General features: G+C 40.4%; 1 protein-coding gene across 1 annotated transcript in view; it reads left to right on the top strand.

Annotated features, from left to right (window-relative positions):
• Window positions 1-2,986: 2,986 nt before the first annotated feature.
• The window catches only part of LOC134582656 (uncharacterized), a 70,320-nt gene continuing 59,335 nt past the window's right edge, over window positions 2,987-13,971 (top strand). The window contains exons 1-2 of the mRNA XM_063439310.1: window positions 2,987-3,929; window positions 10,694-11,017. Coding sequence (XP_063295380.1) covers window positions 2,987-3,929; window positions 10,694-11,017 — 1,267 coding nt within the window. The remainder of the gene's footprint in view (window positions 3,930-10,693; window positions 11,018-13,971) is intronic.

The following is a 13,971-nucleotide window of genomic DNA, read 5'->3' as shown; positions in this document are numbered from 1 at the left end:
ATACAAACATACGTCAAAATCATACAAATTTGTGCAGTGGTTCAAAAGATAGATTGTAGTCCTTTGTGACCAAATGAAGCATGGCTTTTCTGCCCAAAAACAGTTCCACAGAGTCTTCTATCCTGGAGATAATTGGGAAGTAATCCAATTATCTCCAAGGACAGAGGTAAAACTCCATTGAACACATGGCAGCAAAAGACAATAAAATACATAAAAATATATAACTGTGCAGCCATTGCATAAAACAGGTACATTCAACATATCCCCAGATAGCTTAGATCTGAGCACACATTATTACTGAATGGCGCTCAGATCACACACATACAGTTCAATTGCCATGGAGCCAAAGTCTTTCCCATAGTCTTTGGGAGGCTTTTGTGTCTTTGCAGGGGAAAATCAAACGTTTCAACATGGGGCCATAGTCTAAAGGCAGCAGGCAGGCAACCAGGCTCCTCCAATGAACACTGGCAAGATTGGTCTCGTCACAAGAATGATGTTTAGGCACCTTTGGATGCATTGCCAGAAGTTGCATGTAATGGTCATTCCAATGCTTCTGTTCAAAAAATGTCCACTCACAGAATTATTTTGTTTTAAATAGTTTTTTATTTGTTTAGCAGACAAGCCGTCATATAGCAGTTTTACATTTGCCTACGCAGAGGCTAAGTAGAATAGTGAAAGGTAATAAAACATCACATCGAGGAACCCGCACAGAGGTGTTGAGCGTTAGGGATTGGAGGCGACTGTGTATTTAAAATACTTGACTGCATCCAAGCACACCGTGTTACTCAAATAAACTATTCATGATTGTGAATGATAAGGCGGGTGAAAGTATAGTTGCATCCAGGAAACCGTAGCTGCAGAGCCTTAAAAGGCTGAAATAACAGTTCAATAATCAACATATATGTTTTGTATGTATGATATTAGAAACAAACATAGCTCTTGTAGGCAGAGAAAGGTCACAAGCAGTAGTATTGATTATATGCGTAAATGAGGCACCGTGTGTCATGGTACTTGTGTCAAAAGTACGTCATACAATTCTACAGCATGTCATGTGCATGCATGTGTGGTTTAATATGGTAATATTTCAAAACTGTAAAGCCTAACCAGAGCTAAAATTAAATTATGCAGTAATAGAGGACATTCTGCAGCATTAGTTATATGCGCACTTTAGCAATATCATATGTTAGCTAATGGGAGCCTAAAGAGCCCGACAACTGAGGTTGAACACTTAGATTGAAAGAGAAAAAAATAAATAATAATAAATAAAATGGAACTAAAAAAATGAAAAGCATTTTGCATCAATAAGTTGTTGCTTATGCAAGATTTATCAGATATCAGGGGCCTAAATAGACCAGTTACATGAAGATCCGCAGCTGAGAATATGTCCCAATGCCTCTTGAGATCTAGTTCCATGCACATGTGGCTGGGAAAGAGAAGAAAAATAAATGTAAAAAATACACTAATAATGAAAAAAAGAGAAAAAAAAAGCAGTTATTGGGATTTTGGGTTATTAGCGGCAGTGGGCCATTTAGACAAGCAAAAAATGGACCAGTGCATTTTAGTGATTTAAATGATTGACCCACCAGCGTTCCCGATCCCCTCCCGACTCACTAGTTCTGCACACGACTCCTCCCCACAGGTTCTGCAGCACGGTGGGCACTCAAAATCATCAGGAGTTCACTTGACCCCCCCCTCCTAGATCTCGCCCCGATGGGCTCACAGCAGTGGGGACAACTCGCTCCAGGTCCCCCTCTAAATCCTGAGGCCCAGGATCCAGTGTGTTGGCGCGTGGGCAGCCCGCGCCAACACACTGGATAAGGTAATGTAGGGACTTGCCCTCCAGAAAGTAGCCAAATGTCCCTATGTTCCCGATGCTTTTGTGCAGGCATTTCCAACATGGGTAGGTTTTAAGTAGTAGTGCAGTCTCCAGTAACTGTGTATGATGTGCTCAGGTGGCCGGAACCACCACAGGGTTATTTTGTACGTATCAAAATTCAACAGACAAAATTTGGTAAAAGAATGATTGTTTTTCAACCGAATTTAAAAATTCAAATTTTTACTAACAGCAAATGTGGTTGAAATGTGTTTATATGAACACAAAATGGTTTGTATCACTTGGTGTCTGGTTTAAAATCAGTCATTGTTCCATGCATATCCTATTTATGATATAGGATTTACATATCTTCCAAACTTGGCTGGGGGAACCTGTACCTCGCTAGGAACAGGAGCACGGTATTCCAGCTTTGTATTCCTAACCTATAGTGTTCCTTTCAAATTACTTGTAAACACGTTTCTACAATTATTGGTTAAATGAAAGAGTGGCTTTGTGCAAAAATATTCTTTGCATAGTAATAGATGTTAGGATTATGTAGCCAGGAAATGTCATAGGGAAATGTCCTTATTTAGAGTCTGTATTGTCTCCCAATTGGAGGCTACAAGTGTATGTTCGGCCATAAACCACAGTTTCCTCTTGACTGTGTGCAGAGGAAGGAAGATTATCAGCACATGTTATAAGGTAAGTAAGAAAACACTCTAGATGAAGAGTATAGATTCCAGGAGCTGGCTTAGTGACTAATGGCTAAAGCACTGTGTATAGATAATATCCATAAAGTATGTAAAGTAAAATAGCTGATTGGAATATGCTGTGCCTTTGAATACTCAATATGTGTAGTGTCCCTTTAAATAAGGGATCATAGATAAAAAAAAAACGGATAAAGAGAAGAAATAAATATAAAGAGAGAAAAATGTATATGTATATATATAAAAATAAAACATGAAACAGAATAAAAAAATAAAACAATAAAAATGTAAATATAAAGGAATAAAATACGGTAAAAAATAAAATAAGGGGGGCGGAGCCAGCTGAGGAACAGAGCGGACACGTTTTCCCCGAGCTCCGAGCACAATCAGCCTCAAAACTGACAAAACTCAGTGAAAAAGGCGATTTTTTCCGGCAAAACCAGTCATCGGAGGTGCAGTAAGGAATATGGGTCGGAAGAATAAAAAACCCAAGGGTGATCGATCCCCAACAAGCCGAGACATAGGCGAACTACTGCGGGGTGCCCAGAGGGCCGCTTGGAACAAGATGGCGCTGAAGGGAGACGAGACCTCTTACTCATCGGGAGATAACCCATTCGATATGGGAGAGGAGATACCCCACAATGCGCCCAAGAGACCCACGATCCCTCAACAAGCCTCAACCGAGCCGGTAACTGCCGCCCAGCTAAAGGACATGCTCGCCGAGCTGCGAACAAACATTGCAGCGGACATGGCGGACTTTAAAACGGCGGTTGAAAAGGCCACCTCACGGATCACACTCCTAGAGGCCACAACAAGCACACAGGACTCCAGACTCACGGTGGTAGAGAACCAAATAGCTGAAATTTCCAAACTACAATTACTTACCACAGATAGAATGGATGCCATGGAAGACCAAAAACGGCGATACAACCTCAAACTCCGTGGCGTTCCAGACTCGATCGACCTGGCGGACTTACCACATTACATCCGCAGGCTGTTCAGCACATTGCTGCCACCCAAGCAAGCAAAAACGGTGAGATTAGATGGCCTGTTCCGTCTACCGAAACCTCCCACAGCGCCCATGTCCGCAACCGCAGACCTTATCATCCGTTTTCAATCCATGTCGGATAAGGCCCTCCTGCTCCAAGCCATAAAGGGAAAGACCCCATTATGTTTTGAAGGCTCATCTTTGACGACATTCCCAGACCTCACCCGGAACACCATTGCATGGCGCAGGTCCCTGAGGCCGCTTCTACAGCTCCTTCAATCGCAGAATATTCCATACCGCTGGGGTACACCTAGACAACTGATGTTCACCCACCTAAACACTGCCTATAAGGCACGGAGCTATGCAGAACTGGACGCTTTCATGGGCAAGCTTGGTATCACAGGAGCGAAGAGTGTGGCAGGTACGGGACTGACTCACTTAGACCCCTCTGCCATCGAGGAATTCATACCCCGCACGACAAGACGCCCAGGGCCGGAGCAACTGACCTGAGAGTAAAAGCCCATCTGGCTGCCCTTCTTTGAAGGACTATCGGGTCACTTCCAACCCCAACACCGATAGACGCTCAGACACCTGCCCTGCCAGGCCACATGAAAGTACTCTGTTCCTTGGCTGATCAAGTTCAACATGTTGTTTACTCATTTTATTTAAGTTTAATGTGTTACCTTTGTTTTTAATGGTCAATATGCTAAGACCGACATAACTATTACCTGCAGCAAGTTGGCACATACTAACACCCACACCCTCTGCTCTGCTAAACATGACCGCACCATGCGCGAAGCAACCCCCCCCCCTCCCCCACCTCCCACACACTACCCTAGCGCCATGCTTCAGAACAGTAAGCAACTGCATACGGGAAACAGGAGGGAGGTTACCCCTGACAGGGAACTAATCGACCCACATCAGAGACAACGCATAAGTACCCTAGGGTCCTAATAAATGACACCATAAATGACACCCGTTCTGAAACCATTTTGTTTCGTTTTTTTTATTTTATTCATTAAACTGCCCACATAGATGGCCTTATACTCATTGACGTGTCACTCACTCTCTCTCACGCCTAGCTGACGCATAGGGAGCCTAGCTGCCTCAATCTCAGACCCATCCACTCACTGCACACGACTATGACCCCCAAACGCTGTCAGGCTGGCTGAGACCCTCACACGTTTGTCCTATACTATGTTCTTCTTGACTTATTTAAAAAAAAACAGTGCAGTATGAATAACTCTTTACCTTACTTGAATGTATGTCTAGTAATATATATATTCATGCCTTTTGAAATGTGTATACATCTCACTGCACTGTCAAAAATAAAGAATTAAAAAAAAAAAAAAAAAAAAAAATAAGATAAAAAATAAAAAAAATAGACTGAGCTCCTGAATGGATGTGCAGTGAATATGTATAGAACAGGTATCTTAATCCCCAATAAAGTGTGAGGTAGATGATGCTTGTTCCAAATAATATACTTTGTAATATCAAAGATGAAAGAATCTAAATATTAAGCAACACAGTACATGGAACTATTAGCTTGGGCGATATAAACAATGTATCGCGTATAGACTGAAGCAATAAAAACTGGATATATTAATCAAAAATGCCAGTTTATTTCACACTTAAAAATATATAAATTAAAATGGTTAAAAAAATGCAAAAATACAGGTCAGAGATAGTTCATAAGACCAGACTTATATGGGTCAAATAACAGCAAGGACCTTCGGATTGCTTGAGGATGGATATGGATTGCGTTGACAGCTGATCTGTATTCCGGCTGCTGGTGAGGACGGCGTTGGTCTGAGAGCACGTCCCGAATAGGAGCCTCACTTCGGGAGACGTGCAGAACAGACAATTCCGGTTACAGTTTCTACCAAAGGTCCTGCGTTGAGGAATGAGCTGCTGCTGGTGAACGCGTCTGCTTCTGTATTTTCCACAGCAGAATACAGAAGCAGACGCGTTCACCAGCAGCAGCTCAATCCTCAAAGCAGGACCTTTGCAATATTACCCAGTGGGTAATATTGCAGGTCACCAGCCAATGTACACACTTACATAGGGTTCCCTCTCACCCTTTAAACAAAAACCAGAAATGTACAAAGATAAACAGGGGCTGTGCCACAGGGAGTAATGGAATAGTCAATGACAGGAAGTCCGGAGGTATAAAAGAAAACCTTTAGGTTCACACCAGATGGCGTCTTTATGGTATATTCAATGGGAGACGTGCATTCTTAAAGCTTGGGAATGATATCCTTAATCAGTCTCTCCGATATTCAGTCATATGAAAAATGGAAAGAAGAAGAGAGAAAGGACCTAATAGTGCAACATGTATCATATAAAGTGGTTATGGTGGAATAATAATAATAATGCACTCACATTTGGCAGAGCTATAGCCAGCTCTAGCGTCTAGCACTTGAGGTGGTTAAATCCCCACTTCGGGATATACTGTAGGTATCCTCAGTCTTTGTTAGCTGGAGCTCAAATGACAACAAAAGTAGGGGGGCAACAATAAGGCTCTCAATAAGATAAAAAATCAAGTCTAAAAACATATATAAAATTTACTCACACAACGTAGAGCAGGCTGACTGCTCTGTGGTATCGGATCTGGTGGTATGATCCCCACCTTGGATTTCTTCAGACTGGTGGTTAAAAAGCCAGGTAACAAAAATGTTTAAAAAATTAATAAATTAAAACATCCAATAAAGCGTTTCGCCATTGTGGCTTTTTCAAATGGGGTAAAGAAAAAAACATTTGAAAATGCCACAGTGGCGAAACGCTTTATTGGATGTTTTAATTTATAAACTTTTTTTTAATTTTTTGTTACCTGGCTTTTAACCCCTTAAGGACCAAACTTCTGGAATAAAATGGAATCATGACGTGTCACACACGTCATGTGTCCTTAAGGGGTTAAACCACCACTCAAAAGAAATAGATGGGGATCATACCACCAGAGCCAATACCACAGAGCAGTCAGCTTGCTCTACGTTGTGTGAGCTTATTTTCTATATCTTTCTACACTTGTTTTTTTATTTTATTGAGACCACTTGTCACGACAGTGACCCCTTCACGCAGAGAGTAACCCAGAAAGAGATGTATACCGGACCTTAGGGTGGCCTGACTCAATGTCAAAGAATAGTCAAAGGAATAGCCAGAGGTCGAGCGAGTACAGAAATCGGAATACACGAGAAATAACCAAACCAATAATCGGGGAACCAGAAAGGAGAGTAGTCAGTAAGGAAAGCCAAGAGTCAATATACCAGAGAACAGACAAAAATCTCAAGAGCACTAGAGGGAACACACAAGAACCACACTAGAGCGCTGAAGGAATGGCAGGCGCGCCCTTTTATAGTGAGGTGTCTTTTACTTTAAAGCCATGCCCCCAAAAGGTTCGGGAGCGTGGCCATGTTTGAATTTCCGAGGCAATATTCTGATGACGCATCATAAGAAGAGGCGTACCACGAGCGGACAGCATCAGACAGACTGTGCCACCTCCCGGAAGCAGCAAGGGAGAACGCCGCGCTGCGCGGGTCCGGTGGGTAAAGGTAAGGTATCGTTACACCACTATTGTTGCTCCCCTACTTTTGTTGTCGTTTGAGCTCCAGTTAACCCAGAGACTGAGGATACCTACAGTATATCCCTAAGTGGGGATTGTACCACTACAAGCGCTAGACGCTAGAGCTGGCTATAGCTCTGCAAAATGTAAGTGCATTATTAGTATTATTCCACCATAACCACTTTTATACGATACATATTGCAATATTGGGCCCTTTCTCTCTTTTCATATCTGTTTTATATGACCGAATATCGGAGATACTGATTAAGGATACCATTCCCAAGGTTTTAGAATTCACATCTCCCATTGAATATATCATAAAGACACCATCTGGTGTGAACCTAAAGGTTTTCTTTTATACCTCTGGACTTCCTGTCATTGACTATATTCCATTACTCCCTGTGGCACAGCCACCATTTAGCTATCAGCACAATTCCAGCCTGCTGCCTCAACTCCACAGTAACATGCAAACAGGCATCTCAATGCACCGTCTGATATTGTAATCAGTAAAATGATGAGAAGCCACATACCACATCCCTTTGCCAGCCCTCCCATGCTAATAGCCAAGGGGAAATTACCCTATATACCCTTTGCCAACCTTCTCATGGTCAACCTGAGGAAACTCCAACTTGGCTGAGATATTGAGATACCTCTATAAGCATTTACTTATTTACTACATCGTACCATATGTATGCTGCTGGCTATAAGCCTCATATGAGTTGATTTAGTTCCTGGATATTACACTATAGTGATATATTGATTCTCTCTTCTATTACAAAATATAAACATGACAAAGTAAAAAGCTCTAATTAAAAAATACTCCTTGGTTTTACACCAAATAATTTCTACACAACAAGTGAAACTAACGAAAACTAAAAAAGGAAGAAGGTGAGAGAAAGCTAAAGGTTAGTATCAGGGCTAATAACCCAGTTAATTAAATGTATGAAGACGAGAGAAAATAGCTCTAAGCCTATATTGTTGGAAAAATAAATAGTATAAAACTTAACTTTTAATATATACACAAAATAATAAGAAAAAAGAAAATAGATATGATAAAAATAGAGACAGTCTAAAAAGTTTCCACTAGATGGAGACAACACCTAATGGTGCTAAATGAGCATAAGGTGCATGTAGACAATTTAAAGGGACACTATAGTCACCTGAACAACTTTAGCTTAATGAAGCAGTTGTGGTGTATAGAACATACCCCTGCAGCCTTACTGCTCAATCCTCTGTCATTTAGGAGTTAAATCCCTTTGTTTATGAACCCTAGTAACACCTCCCTGCATGTGACTTGCACAGCCTTCCATAAACACTTCCTGTATAGAGAGCCCTATTTAGGCTTTCTTTATTGCAAGTTCTGTTTAATTATGATTTTCTTATCCCCTGCTATGTTAATAGCTTGCTAGACCCTGCAAGAGCCTCCTGTATGTGATTAAAGTTCAATTTAGAGATTGAGATAAAATTATTTAAGGTAAATTACATCTGTTTGAAAGTGAAACCAGTTTTTGTTTTCATGCAGGCTCTGTCAATCATAGCCAGGGGAGGTGTGGCTAGGGCTGCATAAACAGAAGCAAAGTGATTTAACTCCTAAATGACAGTGAATTGAGAAGTGAAGTTGCAGGAGAATGATCTATACACTAAAACTGCTTTATTTAGCTAAAGTAATTTAGGTGACTATAGTGTTCCTTTAAATTGTCTACATGTACATCATGCTTATTTAGCGCCATTAGGTGTTGTCTCCACCTAGTGGCAATTTTTCAGACTGTCTATTTTTATCTATTTTCTTTTTTTCTTATTATTATTTTGTGTATATATAATAAGTTAAGTTTTATACGATTTATATTTCCAACAATATAGACTTAGAGCTAGTTTCTCTCGTCTTCTTAAAGAAAACTAATGTAAAATAAATTCACTGATTAGTCCTGATTATTAAATTGTCCAATATGTCTATGATTTAAATAATTTTTATTCTAAGTTATAAAACAAATACTGGAAACAGTGAACTATGTGCTTAAAACAAAAATTTAGCAACATTTGGTATGCTGAGATAACAACTTTTAAAGTAGTGAGAGAATCCAAATCTGCCACCCAAAAGTATATATTTGTACAAAGTACACCCCCACGCTACTTAACTAATAGTATTTTGACACTTTTCATTTAACCATTTTATCACAGAGCTTGGCCAAAATGTTTTTCGTGTGTTTTTTCAGACGCCTGTCCCACTACTGCAAACATCATATTTGTATTCTGCTACTGTTCTCAATTACAATACCACCATGTATATATTTCCCCCTGGTCTTGCCCCTAATCTAACCAGTAACTCTACTCACCTGCAGTATATACTTGAATTTAAAGGACCATGTTCACTACTCACTTTTAGCCCTACACATAGCAGGTCTGTCAGTCTGGGGGTGCCAATTGTGGCCTCAGCTGACAGAGGGGACTCTCAGGTATCCAAAGATACTGGGGCTCCTTGGTACCAGCTGGGATTTTAATGCGTGACTGTCATGCAGTCGTTAAGGGGTTAAGGATAAACTGCGGCTCCCTCTTCCGTTATACAGAAGTGTACAGAGAGTAGGGAAGTAAACGATTCACAGCAGTGAGACGATATGAATTGCTTACAATATGATGTGCATATATTACTGGGTTTTGCTGTTGTCTGCTCTACAAACAGGTGGGTTTTTAATGAGCTAAGTGTTAAGTGTATTATGGGTTAGCATTAGTTTTAGAAAATAATCCATACTGAGCATCAGATAATATTTATACATTTATAGTGAAACAGAAAGAGAGTGAGAGACAGGGGGAGGAAGATTGAGTTAGAGCGATGGTAGATGATTATTCCTGGGTGCTACAAGGGACAATTATACATTATGTTGTGTTTAACTTATACTTTGTTGTTTATTGAAATTTTGTTAGTAATATTTTTCAGTTAGGTTTCTCAGTAATTTACCCCCCCAAAAAAAAGAAAAACAAGAAGTTACCACAATCCCAAATCCCTATGTATATTTAAATACATTGTTTTCAGTATCGCTGCAATGGCCATTAAAGTGTGAGCTCACCTGCCAGGACATATTGCAATTTATATCGAATAATCTGTTACATTACAATACAATAAGGGCATGCTGTAAGGCAATATAATACAAGAATTTCAGCTGGGAGACTAGAAAGGTTTGATATGACGTTTGATATAACCGCATTTTCATGTAATTTGTAAGATAATCCGGATTTAGTTATATAATGCATATGGGTCCAATCAGGTTATTTCAGATATTCACAAAGAATTGAATGAATGGTCGTAAACTGAAAACTGACTTTACTAAATGTACGCAGAATTAGTAAAAATCCCAAACTCCGTTATATATTCCCAGCACGGCTACTTTGACTTGCACCCTGCAAATATGGTTTTCACGCCATCACAATACACCGTTTAGTGAATACGCCATCAGTTATAAGTGGTTTACATTCAGAAATTACACAAAGAGTTAATAAATGTGTCAATGGTTATTATAGAGATTTGACTTTTTCTTTAGTTATTGTTATTGTTGTGACTGACAAAATCTAGTAAAACGAATATATTGCAATGATGTGTAACAATTTAAATACAAACTGTATTATTTTATTAGGTATTTTGTGCACAGTGTCGTGTGGAAATAAAAGGACAGTTATTGGCGAAGTGGGAGGAGATGTAATTCTACCCGTGAATCAGACTGGAATTAAAGACGCCAGTTGGGTGTTTGTTAATGGTGGAACTCATTTTGCTACAACAAAACCAGATGGAGATATAGACATTCGAGATAACCGGTATGAAGGCAGACTGGATGGAACGACTGATGGGTCTTTAAAATTTACTAAACTAATCAGAGAAGACCAGAGAGAATACAAAGCGAATATACGCACAGACCCAGGAAACAAACAGTGTGAACAACAGTACAATCTCCGAGTATTCAGTAAGTTACTGTAACTCATTAATACGCTGATATTACAGAAATTACAACATGTGATATATCTCTTATTCCTAGCTGTAGTAGTCAGTTGAACGCTTGTAGCAGCAGTTATTTTCACTTGGTTGGATCAGTGCAATTCCAGGAGCTGAACTAATAGGAACAGGAACCTCGTATTTCTCTAACCCAGGAAAATGCTCGCAATAAACCAGTTACTGTCAGCACCACTGACTTCCCCAACACAAAGACACTGATGAGAGTCTAATAGAGGGATTTTGTAGGATTGGTTTCGTCTTTACATTGTATGAAAGCTGGAGACTGGAGCAATGTGGTAACTGAAGAATCTGTTGCTGAGTAAATGCCAGGAGCATCCACCTTTGTAAAAGTCAATATTTTATTCGCTCCTTACTGTCCACACCATGCTGATAAACTAAGTGCCTCATCAATCAGGACCATAAAAAGACAAAATTAGCTTAAGAAAATGGGTAGCTTTTTGCTATCAATTTATGGTCCTAATTGCTGAGGCAATTAATTGTGATGTGCTTTGATTATATGAAGATGAACCCTCCTGCTTGAATTTATTTGTTTGCTCTGGGATTGACTGTCCTTATTGAGGAGGACACTGAATTAATGGGGTGTCTATAAAAACATTTAAAATAATTTGTGTTAACCTTTAAGATGCTTGGTTTTCTTGGTTTGAGCAATCTCAGCCAATCGGAAAGGTGAAACAGGTATTTAAACCTAAAATTACCTTTCCTCATTGCCCTGTCGTGGTTACCCTAGTGGTTGTTTGAGAGCGCGTTCCTTATTCAAGATTCTGTTTTTTGACTTTGGCTTTGATTTTGACTTTCCTGTATTTCTGGTATCCCTGACCTCTGGCTTTCCTTTATCGCTGTGTCCCTATCTTTGTCCCCTGACCTCGGCTAGCACCCTGACTATTCTTTGGTACGTTAGTCCAGCCATTCTAAGGCCCGGTAATAGGTTACCTATTAGTCATCTGTGACGAGAGCAATCTCACCACATTGCATTGGAGAAGTCTGGTTGCCCGTCTGTTGCCTTTGGATTATGGACCGGCAGTGTTACAAAATGACTTTTGTAACTGGCCCTTTAAATGACAGATTGCCCTGCTTCCCTAGGTTGTGGAGAAGCCTTTTTGCCAGCCTACTTCCTCATGACTATGGCCCCTGGAAGATTGTGCCCCTGAAAACTTATGGACTTTTATTGGGTGTGTATGGCCCTTTAAGAACCATCTGGGGACATATTGTGACTTTGGTGAACAATGCCCCTTTAAGACTATGTCCCTAAACCTTTAATATACTGTGTTCCTGGCTTTCTCCCACTTGGTTCAGTAAATGGGGCTTACAGAACCAAGTACCACACATGCAGACCACCCAGAAGTGGAAGTGTGCAGGCAATTTACCTCCCAGGCTGGGAGCATGCTGTAGGTAAATTGCCGAACGCTGGGTGGCCGCCATTCGACAGTCGAACACGTGGCGGCGGCCATCTTTGTTCATTCGAACGAGGTCAGCGGTGTGTGTAGCCAAATTCATGGAACTGAAATCGGCTACACATTTCACCAAACACCGCTGACCCTTACCTTCTCCCATACTGAACTTTCAGCTGCAGCGACTAAGTCCTGTTCGAAGATTCTGTTTTGGGCAGGAAAATGTGCTTGCGGTCGGTCATAAAGGACTTCCACTTAACTTTTTATCCACTGGAGGGATTTGTATGATTTTTGAGAGTGTTTATGTTTGAAGTATGCTGAGTTTAATATGTAATTTTTATGGAGATTGAATGTATGGTTTTAAAGTTACAGTGTATGTGTAAAAACTGTATTTTTACTGTCTGTGATAATTATGTTAAACCATAGGAGGGATTTGTATGATTTTTGAGAGTGTTTATGTTTGAAGTATGCTGAGTTTAATATGTAATTTTTATGGAGATTGAATGTATGGTTTTAAAGTTACAGTGTATGTGTAAAAACTGTATTTTTACTGTCTGTGATAATTATGTTAAACCATAATTATATCACAGACAGAGGGGAGGATTTTGTGTGTAATTACTGGGAGTGTTTTCAATGATGTACGTGTATGATTGGTTGTTTTGTACCTCTCTGTGGGCGGTCCTGTATTTGCAAAACTGTAATAAAAACCAGGCTGGGTGTGCCAGCACCTCAGACCACTGCTTGACGCTCAACACAGAGCCTTGTCTCGTTCTTGGGGGGATTCACTGTATGCTGATAGAGACTGATTGCCAGGAGTGTAAGCCGCTTGGGAGCTTTTCCTGTTCGTCTGCTGGCAGCTATTTGTGAGGTTCCAGTTCGGGAGTCGGAGTGCTATTTTGTATCCAGTTCGGGAGTTTGGTGTTCTGCAGTAGCTGTGCCTGTCTCAGAAAGGGGATTATCGCCTAAATGGATTTTTAACCCCTTGTCTGCTGAAACGGTCCGTTACATCATCTGTGTAACACAATTCTACGTGCTGGATCATATAGTAATCTTGACATTAAGACATGGCCACAGATCCTGTAGAATTGTGTCAGCACATAGCTGCTTGCAAAAGGAAACTAGAGGAGAATGATCACCGCATGGATCAATTTGCCCAGGCTTTCAGTACGCTTCTTACCCAAACAGCGCATTTGCAACCTGTGGCCTCTCCTACTGCCTCACCTCCGCCTAGTGTACCTCCACCTATAGTACACAAGGCACCTACTATATTTCTATCTCCTCCCCTGCATTTTGATGTTAATATTCAAGAATGTTGGGGATTCCTTAATCAAATAGAGTATAATTTTGAGGCCTCATCAGGATCTTTTCCCACAGACAGAGCTAACATTGGTTACCTGATGAACCAACTAAAAGGTAAAGCTCTAGCTTGGGCCAATCCATTATGGAAAGGTAATTAGAGTGTGGCACACAATTACCAGAAATTCCTTACGGAATTTAAACTTACGTTTGAACCATT

This window comes from Pelobates fuscus, chromosome 13, assembly GCF_036172605.1.
Source record: "Pelobates fuscus isolate aPelFus1 chromosome 13, aPelFus1.pri, whole genome shotgun sequence".
Classification (NCBI taxonomy): domain Eukaryota; kingdom Metazoa; phylum Chordata; class Amphibia; order Anura; family Pelobatidae; genus Pelobates; species Pelobates fuscus.
Note: the sequence above shows the minus strand (reverse complement) of the source record. Positions and strands in the feature narration are given on the sequence as shown.